This window comes from Arctopsyche grandis, chromosome 8 (assembly GCF_051622035.1).
Source record: "Arctopsyche grandis isolate Sample6627 chromosome 8, ASM5162203v2, whole genome shotgun sequence".
NCBI lineage: Eukaryota > Metazoa > Arthropoda > Insecta > Trichoptera > Hydropsychidae > Arctopsyche > Arctopsyche grandis.
In genome coordinates this window covers 24,354,071-24,375,041 of record NC_135362.1, presented here as the reverse complement: position 1 = coordinate 24,375,041, position 20,971 = coordinate 24,354,071, and the positions used below count along the sequence as shown (strand labels likewise).

Below are 20,971 nucleotides of genomic sequence, written 5' to 3'. Positions count from 1 at the left end.
AAATATATATTGAAACCGTTATTCAAACATTTGGAGAAATTATTTTTTAAATCATATGTATATGTATATGTATGTACATATGTATGTAGTTACTATTTTTTAATAAAATTAATTGCAAGCTTTCTCGCTTTCTTTTCAACAAAACAATTAATTATATATTATGTTCGAAATTGTTTATTGCCGTATAATATAATTAAAAATATAGTTGCATGAAATCTGTCGGCGAGATGTTCCCACGATGAAATGATCGTGCGATGAAATGTCCTCGAACCGTTAAAGAACGTCGTTTTTAAATACATCTAATAGAAAAAACCACTAAATTTATCTACCATATGATGATGATGATAGATGTGTTTGTTTTGTTCGGTAAACAAATCTACAGTTTTCAATTTGTAAGCACCAAATTTATAATATCTACATACGTTTGTATATAAATTGTATCTAGCTATTTATTTTTTATTTTACTATGATGCTAAATTGATGAGGAACCGTTTCGACAATAAAATCAGATAAATTGGCAAACTTTGATAGGAAACGATTGACAAATATCCAAGTCTGACCAGCAGCACTGCGTAAATACTCCGAATAAATTCTCTTAAATTCAGGGGCCAACCCAAGATTTGAAAGTGGGAACCTATCGGTGGTTCGCATAAACGCAACCACCGAGCTGTATTGTTGGCTAAATAAAGTTCAATCATCACCAATTTGGTTTTTTCTTTATCTATGTATGTATGAACGTAGTAACAATAGATGAAGTTTTGTGATCATGCGAAAATTTGAACTCGAGATTTTGACTGATTAGAACTCATAATCGTTTACTGATCACGTTTTCATGATCTAGAAAAATTGTATTTTGGGGATTTTTTGAACACCGTTAGTCCTATCTAACTGAAACGTAGTATCGGTTACTGAAATTCTTATCGACACGACGTAAATTTTTAAGTAGACCGGAAATGGTACCCCCCCTTATAGTTGTCCTCTTTTTTTCGATTGTGATATTGATTTGACAAAATAAAAATATTATCATCATTCTAGATTTACATACATATATTGATTTAAATAGGCAAAGGAAAGCTTAACTACGAACACATTAAAGTGATGCTCAGGTCTATGATTCATGTGTACATACATATGTATACATATTTTATATTGTTATAAATTTGGGCCCGCAAAATTGATTTAAATAGGCAAAGAAAAGCTTAATTACGAACACATATTAAAGTGATGCTCAGGTCTTTGATACATACATATGTACATATATTTTATATTGTTATAAATTTGGGCCCGCAAAATTGACGCTCGCTATACTCAATATGAGCGCACATTTTACAAGTTTCAACACTAAAATCGTAAAGTGGTTCAGTCTATATACAGATGCATACTTCGTACACAACTTCAATAGAAGTGGTTAAAAATTACACTAATTTATTTTCGAGTGGAAAACGTACACACTGTGAACGAATTTTCCTCGGAAAAAGATAGCGTTTTAAAACGGTAGCTTTTTAATTTTCTTTTCGTTGAGTTTTCTACAACCACCTCTTCTTGTATTTTCACTATTACATTCATACATACAAATATGTGCACAGATAGTTCAGTGGTGAACCAGAAACATAGTTCAGTGGTTAGCTTATAATGCTATGAACCGAGGAGTCATGGGTTGAGCCCCTGGCCCGATGTTGGTGGCCAGACCTTGAACATGTATGACTCCATATCGATGGTTTCCTATCAGAGTTTGCCAATTTATCTGATTTCGTTGTTGAAACGGTTCCAAGCAAATTGGCAACCTATCCTCATGTGTGACCATTTTTTAAATATAGTTTCGAATTTATAGTAAAAATGTTATAAATTTACGTAAAGTGCATTTAATAACTTGATTTGGTCGAATTGTACCTTTATGCTCTAAGCACTATATATGATATGTACATATGTACATATGTAGGTATGTAGATGTAGGGCTAGTACTTTGAATTTATCATTTGTGCGTCGTTTAAAAAGTTTTTTGTTACTTTTGACCCCTGGCGGGGATTTGTTTTGGGACGACGAAATTGTGACCCTTTTAATGGTTAATTGCCGAGGCGAAATCTGTTCATAATTAGTTCGGCTGTAATCAAATGGCGATTCGGCCCCCAATTTAAAATATTATATTGTGAATTTTTATTTATATGGGTACAGTTCCGGTCATTGAAAATGCATTTGATATTTTTATTGTCTTCGCTGCTGAAGAAAAAAAAATTCGGATGTGGCCAACTCACGAATTTATCTATGTACGTATTTAAGGAATATAAGAAGGATAAAAAAAAAATTCAATAAATATACGTACACGTTCACACATACCGGCTATGAGAGCATTTTCGATACAAATTGAGCCTAAATGTAGGGAAACTTAAATGTAGGAAGACAAAAGTACTACTTTCGGCTTAGGTAAAATTATAATAAAATATAAAGGTATAAAATTTATTATTTCTATTACATGTAAAATAATTCAGCCTGATTTGGTTAATAGTTTGGGAGATAATTGAATTCAAGAAATTAAAAAAAGAGGGCACATATAAGGAGAGGTACCATTTCCGGTCAACTTAAAAATCTGAAAAAAAACTACATCATGTAGACTAGAATTTTAGTAATTGATACTAAGTTTCAGTTTGATAGGACTAACGGAGTTCAAAAAATCCCCAAAATACACTGATACACACACACACATACATGCACATACATTTTTTCTATATCATAAAAACGCGATCTGTGATCGATTCTGAGTTTGAATCAGTCAAAATCTCGAACTCGAATATTCGTATAATCACAAAACTTTTTCTATTTGTTACTACGTACATATGTAGATAAAATAAGAATGTATTTTATATATAAAAAAAGTATTGATAATTGATTGTGTACTGTATAGGCGCTTAGTACGTTTCTGACCCGGATCCGTTTATTTATTACAGTGCACGTCATCAAAGGTGACATTCAGGAGTACCTGCTGTCCAGAAAGCTTATGGAAACTTACGATGCCGGAGTCAGACCCGTCGAAGACTATTCCAGACCCCTGCCGGTCACCTTCGGAGTTTCCCTTCATCACATTATCGACGTGGTAAGTTACCCAATTCAATAAGTAAATGACGAAAACTAAACGTGACGTCCATACGCCACGTAGTAAATTGTGTGGCTCGTATATTTGATGGCCTTTTTGGGTCAGCGGTACAAATTTGTCGGGACGCTTATTTTGGAAGTGTAGTGTAGTGTAAGATCACTTCTTTCGTCTTGGGTCATAAATTTGCGCTCTAACTGAGGATTCCTCTCCACCGATGGAAAAATGTGTGTACATTTAATTTATATTTATATCAAAATTTGATCATTTTGTATAATAATAATTATTAAATGTGTAATTATTAGTATCAGAGACAAAGTTGGCTCCCGGGTAACCTGGAAATTGAAAAATTTCAGTTTTCCGGTTATCCAGATTTTAATTAGTTTTTATTTTAAGTATATTTATTTAATTTAAAAATTATATAGGTACATAAATACATTCAGTTATAATAACATCTAAAAAAAGGCCAATAAGGTTTGTCTACAATAAAGTAGTCTATTTTAAATATAGTATTTTTTGATAGTTTGAAGAGTTTGTATGAAGAAATAATCTTTGGTTGTTGAAATAAATTTTCGACGGAATGAGTTAGTATGTTGACTTTACATAATTGAATAAGCAGTAGATGTTTCTTCATATTTTGGATAAATGGAAAGCAATTAACTCAAAATGTAACATCATGTAGAAAGTTTGATGGAAAATTTCCAATTTTCCGACGACTTGTTCTGCACCTCCAGAAATCTATCAATTTATATGTATAATATCGCTATTCTGTGTGAGATAACGCTCGTCATAATATAATAGTAGTTTCGATTCGACATACATATGTATGTACGTTACAGCTAAGCCACTGCCAATAAAACGAATACGAATATAATAACAAAAGAAATAGCTTCTATATATATTGTTTGCTACTAATGTTTCCTCTACGCAAATAGATGGCGCTAAGTTTCTGAGCGTTTACCGCCATCTATTGAAAGAAATTTAATTAATTAATTTTTCTATTGGTGTTTTATATTGTTTATATATTATATACATGTAGGTAGGTAGGTAGGTAGTTTTTACCATTTTTTTTTCATATTAATATGCCAACACCCATGCGATGATCTTATATTTCATCGGGTACAACACTAGTTTTTATAACAACTGTGCGTAATTTATAAAAAAAAAGTCACTTTTATTATTTTTTTTTATCCTCATATATTAATATTAAAGTATATGCAAAGTTCATTTAAAAATAATGTAATCTTGAATCTATTTTAATTCATTGTAAATTTTAATATATTTTTAAACTGCCAAAAAATTCAAGAACGGTGTTTGTGTAAGTGTAAGCTTTGAAAGATAAAAAAATGAAAAATGGTTGCAAAAATTGTGTGATAAAAAAGTGTCAATTTTTACAAGGTATTTTTTTTATTTTAATTTCTACCGTGCGTGCCCTCACATATCCGTTTTTTGAAAATATTACTCAATGTTCGTTTATACCAACACGGCTCAAGCCGGAATCTGCACGTACGAAAAATATTCTTTAGTACATTCTATATGGACACATTCATATCTTCCGTAATGTGCATGTAACGTATCTGAAACAGCAGCGACCGACACGATATATTCGTATTATACAGCAGTAAAGGTTACCGAGACGTAACAAGCAGAACTGGTTTTCTTTGGTCACTGTGGAAATATTCACATGTGACGAGACGTCATAGTGGCGAGTTCACCCGTACTAACGAAAGTGTTGCCATATTGTCACGCTCTATAGTGTATTTTTAAGCTGATTGTGTCTTGAACTGGTCCATAAAAAGCATGAATGTACCGAAAACAAGTGGTGCTATATACTATGAATAGAAATAGTCTTTTCGGTGCAGTGCTGTGCCGAGCTCTTGACGTGCAGTTCTAGATAATATAAACGGATCTTTATTTATTTACTGTTAATTTTTCGTCTCTTTTATATAACGATTTTATTATTGGACTAATGAAATTCAAATAAACGAGCTTTCTGCCTGTCATTTATTCTCGTCCGTCAAAAGTGACAGTTTTTTCGTATAATAAAAAAATCAATCTTTCATCCGAATAATTCAAATTGAACAAAAAATAGTCTTATACATATTAAAGTGTAACGTCTGTATTATTAATACATGCATTTAAATTCCGCAATATTATTTTTAATTTCAACGGTATATTATTATACAATATTTGCATACGAAAAATTACGCTTCTGTTTCTGACGGACTCGCTGGAAAATTTTGTGCACATTAAAATTGGATTTTATACATTTTTGCAGATATGAATTTCCAGACTCACTCATAGTTGTAAAAAGTTCCAGAACCCCTTCCATCGCACCCCCCATTTAAATCCCTTAAATAACCACGCTCTTTTGCCTTTTACGGCATTTTAACGACGGCCGTTTAAAATTTGATACCCAGACTACAGTTCAACGTGCGTCAAATCCAGAATCAATCAGTCGATTAAATATAACACAACCGAGGCTTTTCTGACACAATAGGAGATTAATCCAAGTATTGAACCGTGTATGGAAGGGGGGGGGGGGGTGGGTGGGTGGGTGGTCGGGATAGTTCTGTATCTCAATTAGCCGAGTGCGATTGTGGTAAAACCCCCACATTATTTAGCATTCAGGCTAGATTAGCGCTTTAAGACATCGATTTAATTAATCGTGCCGAACAAAGAACTATCTGACTTGTAAGGGAAACATCAACGCGAAACAAAGAACCAGTCGACTGGCCAAAAGTAACCGTGGCCATTTTATTCAGATAGTATTCATTGTCTTTTACGTACTCCTTGAACGCATGTGTTCAAAGAGTTTCCAGGTAGTGGTTAATATTCGTAAACAGAACCTACATATATACAGTTTGTATGTGAGCGTAATAAGCTTTTTGAAATTTGTTTTATCAAGTGTTTGCGATAGTGCTGCACAAATATGTACAAATGTCGGTTTTAAATTACTTTTGCATCTACAAACATGCATTTGATGAAACTTGAAATGTGCGCTAACTTTAACTCTAATTTGATTTTCTTAAGTTTGTCACAAATGTTTATAGAGACGGTACTCTAAATAAAATCACTCTTTATGAATAACTAGTGGTGCTAGCCGGCTTCGCTCGGTAAATGGAAATGCAGTCTACATAGTAGTGATAATACCGGCGAACCGTGAAAAAATCTTCATTTGTCTTTTTATTACATTTATATTTGAATCGAAAAAAATTAATGTTATTTAATGACCGACGAATCACAAATCAGCCAATCAAAAACGATTTTGACGACAGCCAATAGGAAACGAATTACAAATGACAGTATTCCTATATTCTTCCGATCGTTTTAAACTTTGCCATTTTGCGCGGATTGGTCACTGGTAGAATTTTAAATCGCTGTCGATAGTTTGATGATGAAAAATAATCGTAATAAACACGTTTTAATTGTTTAAACGCTTATAACTTTATCTTTTTCGCACTTTTATCAGTATTTAAATAAAAAAGGTCAATATTTATATTGAATGGCCAGTATTTACATACATATACACATCGTTCAGTATACAAGTGGTCAATATAAATAATAAAAGGTCTAATTTAAAATAAATGGTCAGTATTTCAACATAAATGGTCGGTAGTTCAACATAAATGGTCAGTATTTCGATATAAATGGTCGGAAGTTCAACATAAATGGTCAGTAGTTCAACATAAATGGTCAGTATTCATTTTAAATGGTAAGTTTTATTTTGACGAATGGCCAGTATTACTTTTTGATTGTGATTAACACAAGGTTGATACGATCTTGATACACAATTTTATCCAACAGGCATTGATTGCTATTTGTTCTGGTGAATTTACGTCAGTTTTTTATACTATCCTTTGTTATTTATACTGACATTCAATAGTACAATACTGACCATTTCGTTAATAAAAACTGGCCTAAAACTGATTTTTATACTTAACGAAATTGATTAAAATACTGGCCATTTAATTTGTTGTCCTCCAGAATGTCCAGTCTACTATGTGTCCCTCTTTTTAAAAGCAAGTAGGCAAGTGTTCGGACATGCAGTAGTCCGAACAGGCACTGCATTCCCCAAAAACTCTATTTTCCTTCAAACTCGTAATTCTACACAAACGTTATTCAATGCAAATTTGGAATTCTCCACTTAAAATTGGTCCGGATTTCTAAGGTACAATATATTGAAAAATAAATTGAGTGTTTGATTCAACTTGCTGCCTTTTAATTTAAGGCCCCTTTTCATGAGACATGCCCCTCTAACGATTACATATGAATAAAAAACAAATGTGTTGGAGGCGCAATACTTACATATATGGACTTTTATTTGTATTTTCGGAAAAATTTTGAACGCCCCCGTATAATTGCTGTTTCTAGTATTTTAGCTCAGAGTTTGCAAGATTCTCTGATAAGTTTCTAGGGCTTGCAGAGCGTGATGATTATTGAAGTTTTTTTAAAGCTTTTACTTATTTTTCGGTCTTATTTCTCTCGTCTTACAGCTTAGTAGCTAATTTGTATGGTTTGATACAGTTAAAGAGATTAAAGATACATACGGGTTCTGGTGTATGGATCCAGCTTTTTTGAACTAAATCTGCCAATTAATAGAGTTTCGTTGTATGCTGCCCTGATGTAATGTAAATAATTCAATGTAGCATATAAAAAAATATTTCACTATACAAAAGATTGCTTTGTTATAAATATGTATTAATGAAACTGCTTTATGTACATATGTATATTCGGATGTCGAATTAGCGCGATGTTATTTATTATGCCATATACATATGGACTATGTATGAGTGTATATATGTATATATTTATATGTAAGTAGAACATGAGAGGAAGACAAAAGGCATTGGAAGTTAAAAAATCTAATTCCGCCTCAGTATTTTCGACCTCGTTCGTCTAAAGGGATGTTTTCGTCATTACATAATTTTTTCCGACGATACAATAAATCAAATTATTTTACGAGCAATGTTTTACATCTCCATCGTACCGAAAAAAGCATAAATTTGCAGTTCAACCATCGCATCGTCATGTTGTGCGAAACGGAAACGAAATTGTTTTAAATATACATACATCTAACGAGAGTCTTCCGAGGGGGAAAAATGCATTTTGTAAGAGACACTTCAAAAATACTAAAAGTATCCTTCGATGCAAAAACTCGACCTATTGTCGACAGTAAAGAGATGCAAATAATGTCGAACGACGTGGGCCTTTCAGGTTTCCATCCCGTGGATGGAAATTTCATCCCGGGAAAATAATAAAAATGTAGCCCGTAAATATTACGGAAAGGAGAGTTCATGTGAGCATACAAGGAAAAGTCACCTACCTGGTTAACTTCGGTTGCATTATTCGAAATTGCAATGCATTCGAAGATACCGGACTATTCCATACGTATTTTATATTAGAGATGGCCAACCTCGTCGTTATGTGATGAATGTATCGTAAAAGGACGAATGGATGTGATTTTATTCAATGAATCTCAAAGGATTCACACATGCATACATATACATATATGGTGGGGTGGTCTTAGTGGCAAAATAGTAGGTAGTAGGTGCTTCAACGACTCAAAATATTACTAAATTATTGACCATAGAATTTGGCTTTATCATTATTTTATGTATGTGTATAGACATATGTATAGTTGTAGAGTTTTAATTATAGTTGTTCAAAAGTGGATAGCGTAAATCATCTCGTCTCTGTTCTGAGCAACTCCCATCCATCTTGATTTCATCTAACCATCTTCCTTGTGACCTTCCTTTTACACTTTTACATTCTTTCGGGTACGTGTTTCGCCCATTGCCATTTCAATCTCTTCACTCTCTCTATCTACTACACGTGTCATACTTCTCACCCGCGTATTCCGCTTCCTATTTTTCCTCGTTATGCCGAGCATACAGCGTTCCATACTTCTTTGAGTGTATTGGACTTTGTGTAGCTTCTTGGAGTTCAATGTCCAAGTTTAACATACTTACATCATCACTGGCAGCACACATTGATCAAAGATCTTTTTCTTCGGGCAAAGTGGCATTTTTTTAAATTTAAAAACCGCATTAATTCGTCCAAATGCACTCCATACTAATTTTATACTTCTCTTTATTTATTCTTCTTAACTACCGGACATATCAATTAAATTATTTATTACTTCTACTATTCATCATCTAATGAAAAGCTATCAGGCATGCAATAACTATTGAACAATAGTTTGGTCTCATCTACGTTAATTTTTAATCCTACTTTCCTACTTTCCCTGTCCAGCTGTGTTGGTCTGTTAAGTATGTCAGTTGGATCGCGAGCTATTAAAACTATATCGTCTGCGAATCGGAGATGACTCTAGAAGCGACCTTTGATTTTTAGTCCTGCTGTGTCCCATTCCAAGATCCTGAAAACTCCCTCAAGTACCGCATTGAAAAACTTGGGCAAGATGGTATCTCCTCGCCTCACTTTTTTCCTATGCTAAATCTATCTGTATCTGAAAAAAGTTTAACCGTAGCTGTTGCGTTCTTGTACTCGTATATTGTAGCTAACAGCCCCACATATGATTCCGTCCTATCCATATTCCATCATCATACTGTCCATGGAGAAGTTTTATTTTAAAATATTATTCAAATACTGAGTCACACCACCAATAAATAGTTGGTTCACTCATTTCAGGCGAGCGATTTTAATATCTAATAATAATTCTGCGGATCGATTTCGTTCACACGCATCAATTTCGCGAAATTAATTCACACTTTGACAGTTCGATCACATCATAAATAAATTCGTTTATTTGCGGTCAGGGTGGTTCGACCTTCCTTCCTGCTCTGTCTCGCCCTCTCCTCCCCTCCAACTTCCACCACCCCTGTGCGCGAAAACCAGAAATTTATTTATTTCGATTGTGATTAATCGTCGTCGAAAACAATGCGCCATTATCGTTTTCATATTGCCCGCTGTATCGTTGTCGTTATTATTGGCAGTTTGGTTTGGCGTGTCGTTATGGCGGCCGTCCATCTTAAAGGACCGAGTCTTTGTATTTAAGGATGTGGTGTACATATGTATGTATATGTATGTAGCTTCAAGCTTAACTTTTGTATGGATTAGTATGAATTACGAAGTAATCTTGTATGTATGTGTCTTGTTGTTTGAATCATTTGAGACTCGAGTTTGAATGTTTTTGGGAAAATTTGATCCTGCTCAAAGGAACGAAAGGTATAGGAGAGTATAAAATTACTGTGTTATGCTCGCTTTTACGTTTAAAAGTACAACAGTGGCCAAAAGTTGACAATACCTTGTTTTTGTGTTCATTAGTAATTTTACTAGTAATAGTAATTTTACAGGCTATTCCAAAAAGTCACTATGATAATACATATGTGTACAAAAATATATACATACATTTTTTTACTTTTTATTTTATTATATAGAATGATATATTATTTTCCTTTTGTTACTTTTTTTATTATTTTATTTTACCATGTTTACTGCTTTTGCTTTTTTCCTTTATTTACAGTTTACTTGTTTTTATATTATGTTTTTATATCTTTTTCAAATGTGGGCCATTGTGGCGCATTAGGTTCTTCCTGTAATGCCACAATGGTCCAAAACTATTAAATAAATAAATAAATATACCAGGAAGGCCTAACAGGTAAACCCCAATGCGCCTTCCTGGTCAATTACAAACAATGCAGCATTTTTTTGTTACATTAGTCGAAAATAATTACAAAACTCGAAATTAACGAGACATCTATGAATTTTAACTAGTACATAAATTTTATTGTACATTAATCATATTCAAATAGTGGTGATATAGTAGGTAGGAAAGTTTATAGTCAATTTAATCGAGGAACTAAGAAAAATTTGCAAACTCTGATAGGAAACGATCGACCTGGAGTCACAAATATCCAAGTATGATCATACAGATTACATATATACTCAGAATGTATTCTTTTCAATCGAGGTCAACTCACGGGATCGAACCCGGCGCCTTTCGGTGCTGGGCCAAAGCAGGGGTGAAAAAATGAGACTTTAAGTCGTCTTTTATTGCAGAAAAACCTTCCTATAGGGTTTCTCGATGCATTATCATACCGAGTGAATCATCTCACTCAATTGACTTCGTATTTGTAAATTGACAAAACATTCATAGTAAAATAGTAGCATTAATTCTAGAATAAAGGTTCTTATTTGATTTTTTTAATTGCTGTGAGAGTGTAGAGAAACGTGTTCAAGCGTTTATATAACATCGGGCATACTTCTCGGCGAACTAGTGGTTTCCGGTTGAATTAACCACTACTACCAACCGAATCATCCGCTCACGTTAACGAACACCTCATGCGTTCGCGAAACGCGTTAACGAAGGCAACAGATTAAATGGTCAGTATTTTAATCTATTTTGGTAAGTAGTAATTAAGTATTTTATTAACAAGATGGTCAGTATTATATTAATAAATCTGAGTATATGTAAATAAAAAATGGACAGCATAAAACGAATTAGAAATCTGACGTACATACATTCGCCAGAATAATTAGCAATGTCAATTGGATGGAATTGTCTATCAAGATCATTTAACATTAATACTGACCATTTATGTTTAAATACAGACGATTTAATATATGTAAATCCTAACCTTTTATTATTTATACTGACCACTTGTATACTGAACAATGGATGCCGGCCGTTTAATACTGGTCATTTAATATAAATACTGACTTTTCATATATGTATATGTAAATACGCGGCACATGTTTTTTTTGTTGTTGATAGTTTTGCATATGTAAAAACGGTGACCGTCACCACATCGAAAGGTCGAAAAATAGAAAATGTTCGTTTACCATGAATACATATGAAAAGCGTGTAGTATATATATATATATACATATATATCAGTGGCGTGCGGTAAAACTCTCTCCCCCCCCGTCGTACAGCCTCGCTTAATTTGCGCGAGCAGGATACAAGAGGAACAGGCTTTTCCTCCCGTATCCTACGCGCGCACATTAAGCTAGGCTGTACGACAAATAATTAGATAAGAGAGATCATTTCACCGCAGCCCATTGATATATATTATATATACATAGTACCGTTTACCATGCACACATTCTTTTTGATCTTTCGACCTTTCGATGTCGTGATGTAGACCCGTAAAATTCCAGGCCAAAATTCACCCCTGGATTATTTTCAGTGATATACTTTACTAAGAAATTCATCTCTTGCTGTCCTCTTGCTAATTTTGCCATCGAAATCTTAGTGAAAGCTCACCTCTCGGAGTGTTTACGATGATATTTTACCCTTATGTTGACATAGGTTTGACAGTGATCGATAATAGTGATTCCCATATTTAAAGAAATTTAGGAGAAATTTGTTGAAATAACAAGGTCGTACGAATTAACAATGACATATACACGCCTATTCACAGCTAGAAGCTATCTAAACATGCCGTGCCGTACGATTATGTGTGTTAACTCTTTCTCGCTCGTTCAACATATACTTTCCATACACATATGTAATTTACAGCATTATTTTGAAAAGTTTTCTGTCGATATATCACCTTTAAAAATCTTTAAGATAATGGCCATTATTTTCAACCACTTTAATTAGTTTGTATTGGTTTCAAAACTACCAAGATTCCGAAGATGTGGTTAAAACTTATTTTTATCGGTATTCTTTTAAAGCACATTGGTCGTTTTGGAACCGAGCCTCGAAAATGTAATCCGCAAGTGCGGTATTCTGACTCATTACCGAAATTGATCGTGAACTTTTTCGTTTAATAACAATAACGGACACGATCAATCTTCACAGACAGATACTCGAATTTATCATGACTATCTCGAGACAAAAAAAAGGACACACATCCGAAGTTGTGTGAACAAATATATTAATATACGAACGAAAGCAATATGTCAAATCGTTCTTACGGCGTGCTTCAGATTTTGATAAACTGGTCGCGATTTCATTCGTTTTTCAGCTGAATGAAATATACGAAAATATTCAGGAGACAGGAGGAAGAACGTGGAGATGTCCTACCTCTACATATATCTGGTCTAGTTTCAATAAAGCACCGAGGAGAAGGTGCTTCCGACGTTTTCGAATTGAACATTCAGCACAACTCGAACCCATTGTCCAAATTTGCACATCTCTCACACTGGCCGAATTAAAACTCCGTGTTGGCTTTTATTATGCTCTGTATATATGTATGTTTGTGGGTGTGTGCAAAAACGAGGGGTTTGAGCGGGTCAAATTTAAAACTTTATTTTTTATTATTTATCACTTGCCAAATGTGTGTGTCTGTGGGTGTATGAATTTTTAACGTAAAATTAAAATTGTTCGGTTCTTTTGTTTCGTTTTATTTAAATTCCCCTCCTAAACGAATAAATAAAACAAATCGAACACAACGGGTGTACCAGATGTTACTACGAATATGTATATCATTAATTAAAATTGATTTTATATCACCTGAATGCATGAACAGTGTCAGTTTATATATGTATGTATGTACATACATATATGGAAAATGTTAGTTAAGGCTTATTATCTCTTAGTATTGTAGTGTGCTCGTGTAGAGGGGTTTCCGAGATCTGAGTGAAAGTTGCAGCGAGTAGTCGTAGAGGTAGTTTATTTTTCTTGTTCCGTCGGCCAGTCAGCTCCGAATGAAGCGCGGAACAGATCTGCCGAATATTTAACACAGTGTGTACTCTCACAAAGAGAGATCGTCGGTCGATGAAGATAGATAAAAACGTCAGAAGGAAAGTTTTCGATGCCCAATAAGGGATCCTTCATGCATGACTGTCGAAATTGCAATATTATGTAAAAACTATGGTAAAAATAATACTCTCGGTAGATATAAAAATATTTAAAATTAGTTCGGTATAAAATGTATTAAACCTATTAAGGATCTGGCTGTCAGGAGACATAGGCGGTAAAGTAAAATGAGACTCGTTGGGTGGTTTACAATATTGTTTTTTTCACAGAAGCCACAACAAACTATCGTTCGCCGCGCTACACGTACAAGATGACAACTTAATCATTCTTCAACTCGTGCGTGCCTACCTAACCATTAATACATACGTATATTAGAAAACTAAATCTCATTCCTATTACGCGTAAAACAGCTTTAGTCCAATCCATTAAGTGGTTTAGAAGATAATTTAATTCAACGACTTAATAAAAAGAGGAGACCTATCTATGCGTGTATAGGTATATATAAGAAGACGTACCACTTCTGGTCAACCTAAATTTTGAACTGCTACTAAGTTTCCGTTTGACAGGATTAACCTTGTTTGAACTACATATGTACATATGTACATACATATATCTAAAATACACATTTTTTTAAAACCATTAATGCGTGATTAGTTACCGATTCCGAGTTCAAATCAGGCAAAATCTCGAATTCAAATCATTCGAAGAGTAAATTCGAGTCAATCCGCTGAATGTGTTACGAAATGTTGCACCTTCACTCCTTTACACCGTTGTGCAAGAGTGGTAATTCTCCCCCACTGAGAATATATCACAAACCTAAGCATAAGATTGCTACCGTGTTCTTTTCGGGCTACCAAGGGGATGCAGCGCGTCGCAGATGTTACTTTGAGGCCATTCTCAGGATGAGAGCGGCCTCCCTACGTCGTCGAGTATTTTTGTCGTATAGTTGTCGTTTGTCTTCTCATTTGCGCTCTTCACTGTATGTTCGATGGATGGAACTACTCCTCCGACTACCTTAAATACACATTAAATTGATAACTAATAATATTTATTAATATTATTTATTTATTAATTATTATTATTATTATTATAAGTACATATGTTTACATGCTAGGCTTGTGTCAGAGTATAACAATTTAATTCTACCGTTAAAACTCGTCCGTGCCAAATTTTCAGACGACTTAAATTCCACCGCCTAGATTTCAGATTCCGTTTTCATTTGACGTTCTATGTAATAGTTTACAGCCAGAAATTTGGTTACCGAAAACGTTTCGAACGAATTCAAACTATCTAAGAAGGAATGTACTTTGAGTAGTTTTAAGAGAATGAATTCACTCCGCCAATCCCACGATATATCCAGTACGGATGCCACAGCATTCGTCATTCACTATGCGTATCGACTTGGGCCTGCTAATGGTACTTTTCTAAATAATCCCCTTTGTAGATAAACGAATCGGATTACGTTTTCTTTGTTGTTTTCGTTGGAGAGGAGAAGAATAAGAAACAAAAACGAGACGCTCCACCCCACTCATTCGCGTCTAAAGTCACCCGTGCACGCTTTGCCCTTTTGTTTTGCTTCCTATATTCCATTACATATCTACATATACGTGTATATATATTGACACTTGGTGTTTGGAGCGTTACGTGGAGTACTCTAGCGATATCATCAATCAGTGTGTCAAGCACAATTATCTGTAAAAAAAGGAAAAGTTAGTGTTCGCTTCGTCTCTCGAGGAGGTTAGAGATAAGTTCGAGGTGTCATCCCTAATCTGAAATAATAAATTTAAGACTTTTCCGTGTTAGACAGTGTGGAGGTTGACAAGATTTGGAACTAGATTTTCAGTGTTTTTCCTTTATATTTTATTCAACGAAAAGGTTCATAAGGACTTAATACGAATGCTACGTTTTTTGAACACCGCTAGTCCTATCAAACTGAAACTTTGTATCGGTTACTGAAATGCTTATCGATACGATGTTAATTTTTTCAAACTTTTCATTTGACCGGAAATGGTACCTCCCCTTATAGGTGTCCCTTTTTTTAAGGTTTTGGATTAAATTATATCTCAAATCGCTTAACGTTTCAGACTGATTTTTTTTACAAATAATAGAAATTATAAATTTTATATATTTTAGATAATCGAGTTTTTTTTAATGTTTTTCTCCTTTTAACCTTTTAGTGTATTGAACAGAATATTCATATCTAGATGTTCATAACTTAATACTAAGTTAAATATAAATTTAGTGAACAACCGTCAACCGGAAGTGGCACTTTACTCTTGTTCGATTTTCTCCCATTATTTTTTTCCGATCCTTTAAATATGTGTACTCTTCACGAGAATATTCAATTATAATCCTTGTATCACTCTGATGAAAATAAAAAAAATATCATCATATTTAATGAACTGGAAGTGGGATTTTTTTCCTCTTAGAAATGTCAAAAATGACCACACAATTTTTTCCACACCACTAAACGCATCAAGCTGAAAATTTATATTTGTATTCTTTATGTACTAACTTATAGTTGATAGGGTTTTGGTTAGAATTCGTAAGCTGGAAGTAGTATTTTTTTTTAAAACGATTTTCATTATTTTATTTTGAAATTTTAAATTAATTCCGTCTTCTTGATATTTTATGCTTATAGTATGTATTGTGATATTAAGTAATAAAAAAAATGGGAACAAAATCTGACAACCGTAAGTAGAACTTTTGACGTGTGTAAAATTCGCCACATTTTCCCTCAATTTGTATCGAAATGGTCTCATAGCCGGTTGTGTGAACGTTTCATTATGGAATTTTGTTTTTTATACTTCTTATATTCCTCAAATACATATATAAAGCCATGGGTTGGTCACATCCGAATTTTTTATGCATTTCTTATTTTGATTTAAATGAAGTATTAAATTGACGCGGATGACGTTATATATTATTATGCATTTAATTAAAATTATATCATTTACTAGGAGAAAACTATATTACTCTTTTTTATGGGAATTTTCATGACATTGCTTCCTTATTTTCCGCCCATGCAAACGATATTCGTTGGAAGCGTTGCAGATTTGAAACTGATATTTTGCTGAAAAATACACCGCAGAATGTCTGAAAGAGAAGCCAAACCGGAACAAGTTGCGGAAGCTGTGCTTGCGACGATAAACTTAAAGAGCAGTCAGTCAGTCGGTGAACTTTTCGATCACACACCCAGTCGATTGCATTCAACGTTGAGACGCCGAGAACTTGAATGGCGGTATAAAGAGAAATTCATACGAAAATTTATATCGACTTTGTCACATGGAATCGAGCAGTCGACCGGTCTTAGCATTATAATTTATAACTTTACGCGGAGAGGCATTATTCAAATTGGGAACAATGCAAAACTCCAAAACTGAAATGTATGTGTGTGTGAGTGTGTGTGCTATTTTCTTGAACGAGTCAAAATATAATATGTAGGTCAGCAACTCTCAACCAGCGGTTTATACGTATGTACATATTTACAAGTACATACACAGTAAGTTTTGCTGTCCATAACATGACGTTGATAATTACTTTTATCGTCTAAAAAATATAAATTTCCATTAATATAAAATGTATACGTATTCTACGACCTCTACTGGTATGCAATAGTAAAGAAATATAAAATGTGACTTAATTAATATAACGGGATTAATTCATTAAATAGAGGTTTTTATTAGAAGTTAATTAATTCTACGTATAAGACTTTTTTTTAATGTACATATGTATGTACATATAATAAATAAATAAATAATAATACAAAACATATTTAATTTTTTAAAATCATTTAAATATGTTGTCATAATAAAATAGAAAAATAAGCTATGTATGTATATGTATGTACATATATAAGTTGGACTATACTGTAATTTATGATATCTGTATGTAGTTGCCACCAGAATGTAAATTTGAAAATGTAATCCATTCGAGTTGGGAACTACTTTTTAAAATTAGAAATAAATTGAATTATCCTCCCGTATTAAATGGCCTCCTTTTAAAACAAGAATCCAAATTACATAACTTATTAAGAAAGTTTCGGAAAATTCAAGACGATTTTCCTCATACGAAATTTCAATTCGCTTACATTTTGATATTTGATTAGTTGAAAGTTTTCCTACATATGTATTGTCGAGGGTTGAAAACCATTTACATAAATAAGAAATGTATACGATTTTCAATTTATTATTCAAAATTAATCACTCTAGGAATTTTGTTCATTTTAAATTAAGCGTGTATATTCTACATAATTCTACATTTGTATATATGTATGTATGTATAATATATATATATATATATATATATATATATATATATATATATATATATATATACATACATATGTATGTATATATAGCACTTTAACAGTCGTATGGCAAGTTTACAATTCTGAAATACATCGTCTAGACTTACAATTAGTTACAGAATCAATTAGCAAGTTGTGTTTACAATTACTTGAAAATTTAAAGTCCTACGTTTTGTGTACTTGGTGCTATATACATATACATATGTATGTATGTAAGATTTTTCATGTATGTACAATGTATGTATGCTGTGAAGTTGAAGTCATGTAAATATATATACATATGTACATACATATATGAAAAAAAATAATTCTGTGTGAATTATTTTTTTAAATTTTAAATTTTTTTGAAAACTGACAATTCTTACATACATTCCTTATATTCCTCAAATATATAGATAAAGTCGTGGGTTAGTCACATCCGTTTTTTTTAATATACATACATACATACATATGAGCTGCTATAATATTGTGGCATAAGTCTACTTTTATTCATTTCGAGAAATGTCTCGCAAAATATTAAATAAAATGTTTTGTATTTAAAAATAATGGTGGCCTGTAATACGTACATATATTCTGCTTTTCAAGAGATTCTGGACATATCGAATAAAAATAAGTGATAACAATTAGTGATTTGAGTCAAACAGAAATAATGTTTTTTGAACTGAAAATTAGACTTCCGCTACTTTCAAATATAACGGCTCGTATATTGCACAAAACAGATATACAGTATGAAAATTGGAATTTGCTAAATAGTGAATGTTCTGGAGTTTTCAAATTTCTTGTTTTAGTCTGATGGCTGACAGCGCAAAAAAAGGATCATATTCAGCACTTCAAACATGGAAGTGTGCTTGAAATTTCAATTTCAAATAAAAAATCTCACTTTAACACGTTGAAATATTGAAAAATTTACATATTGTATATAAAGTTTAACGTATGTTGAGATGTTTTTTTGAAGTTTAAATCTGTCATATCTCATTTTGTCCATTTTTGTGACTTATTACACATACATATTTGTACATATTTACTCATATAAATGATCCCGGAAAGGTTTGAAATATTTAAATATCGCATGTATTATTGTATTATATGAACATATATGTATGTATTTAATTCGCCTGTTCGATTTTTAAGCGGTGTATGAATATGTACATACATATTATGTTATACTTACGCAACACCGGATATTAATATACAAAGCTTATTTACATATGTATAATAACATCTTAAATTTTTATAAAAAAAATCTAGACAATACTTAAACATCCTCCTATTTAGCTGAGATTGATTTTGATTTTTAAATGTTTTTTATTATTACTAAATTATGTTCACAATACATCTTATATATATTTTAATAGCTACTAATCTACTGATCATTTTCTATTTTAAAATTTTAATTTAATTTTGTTAGTTATCATTATTCTAATGTTAATGTACAGCATAATAGGAAAAGAGTCCAAAAACCTATTTACAATTAATTAATTGATATTTTAATATTTATATTATTAATTGGCAGGATATTTAAAATTTCTTATTATTTTTCTATCATCATTCACAGCCATTCGCCATCCACTGGTGGATGAAGGCCGTTCCAACACGCTTCCATTCGTCTCTATCTTGATTAACTCGCATCAATCTCATTACACATATTTTTCTGATTTCATCCATCCATCTCTCCTGTGGCCATTTTGCACTCGTTTACATTCTCTCGGGTACCATTTGAGCACTTGTTTCATCCATCTACATATATCCCGTTCTTCGAGCTACGTGACTCAGCCATGGCCATTTCAATTTTTCTACTCTCCCCATTATACCAACTCATTGTGTCATACTTCTAACCCGCGTATTCCGTTTCTCTTTCCTCGTTACGCCAAGCATTCTACGATCCATACTTTTCTTAGTGCACTGGACTTTATTTAAATTATTTAAAAAAATACTCATACTTACTTACGTCTCCTTATTCATAATAACTTCTCAAAATTATTGCATATTTTATTTCCTATCTATGTATGTACATATTTATTATATGTATAATATACATATCATTTCACTTTCGTGACGGAAAGGTCTTTCAAAATTTATTCTATTCAAGGGGGCAGGGAGTTCAATTTTTAATTTGGCTTTAGAATCAAATTGACCATTTTAATTGTTAACTTTATTGTGCCCTTAAGGCGGTTTAAAATACTTCTTTAGTGAAACTAACAAAAGAAAAATCAAATCCATCAACTATTATCTATCTATTATCGCTGCCACAAAATCTTTAGTGATGAAGAGTCATTCATCAATACATATGTATTATAGTATGTATATATAAAAAAATATTCTATTTACTGAATTTAAACAATGTACTCAGCACCTTTTCTATTTATTTTATTTTTTTTAATTATATTTTCCCGTGATGCCATAACGGGTTACCGCTGAGTGACACATATGGTATTAAACTGCACATACATAATATATAAATTTATATATTTTAAATTTTAAATCATATTAAAATAGTGGTGACATAGTGGGTAGGATGGTTTTGCCAAATTGATGAGGAAACATTTCAACAATAAAATAAAAACGATAAATTGGCAAAGTCTGATAGGAAACGATTGACTTTGAATCACAAATATCCAAGTCTGACCTGCACTACTAAAGAAATAATTGCGAAAAAAATCTTTTTAATCAAGGTCAACCTAGGGCTTGAACTCAAGAGCCTCTCGGTGGTTATCAGTAGGCGACCAACATTAAAGCTATATTGCTAGGTATTGTAACGCGGGAACATGAGAGGGATAGTAACAACTGTATAAGTGCATTCGTTGGTGAACAGTAGAGACCCCGGATTAGGCTGACGAGAATCAGTCACTGCCCGAACAAAGGATACGCTGGAGTTCTCACAGACCTGCGTATTCTGCGTATCCAGCGAG

General features: G+C 32.8%; 1 protein-coding gene across 1 annotated transcript in view; it reads left to right on the top strand.

The window, feature by feature from the left end:
- The first annotated feature begins 2,977 nt into the window (after positions 1-2,977).
- The window catches only part of LOC143915541 (neuronal acetylcholine receptor subunit alpha-7-like), a 74,303-nt gene continuing 56,309 nt past the window's right edge, over positions 2,978-20,971 (top strand). The window contains exon 1 of the mRNA XM_077436238.1: positions 2,978-3,088. Coding sequence (XP_077292364.1) covers positions 2,993-3,088 — 96 coding nt within the window. The 5' untranslated portion in view covers positions 2,978-2,992. The remainder of the gene's footprint in view (positions 3,089-20,971) is intronic.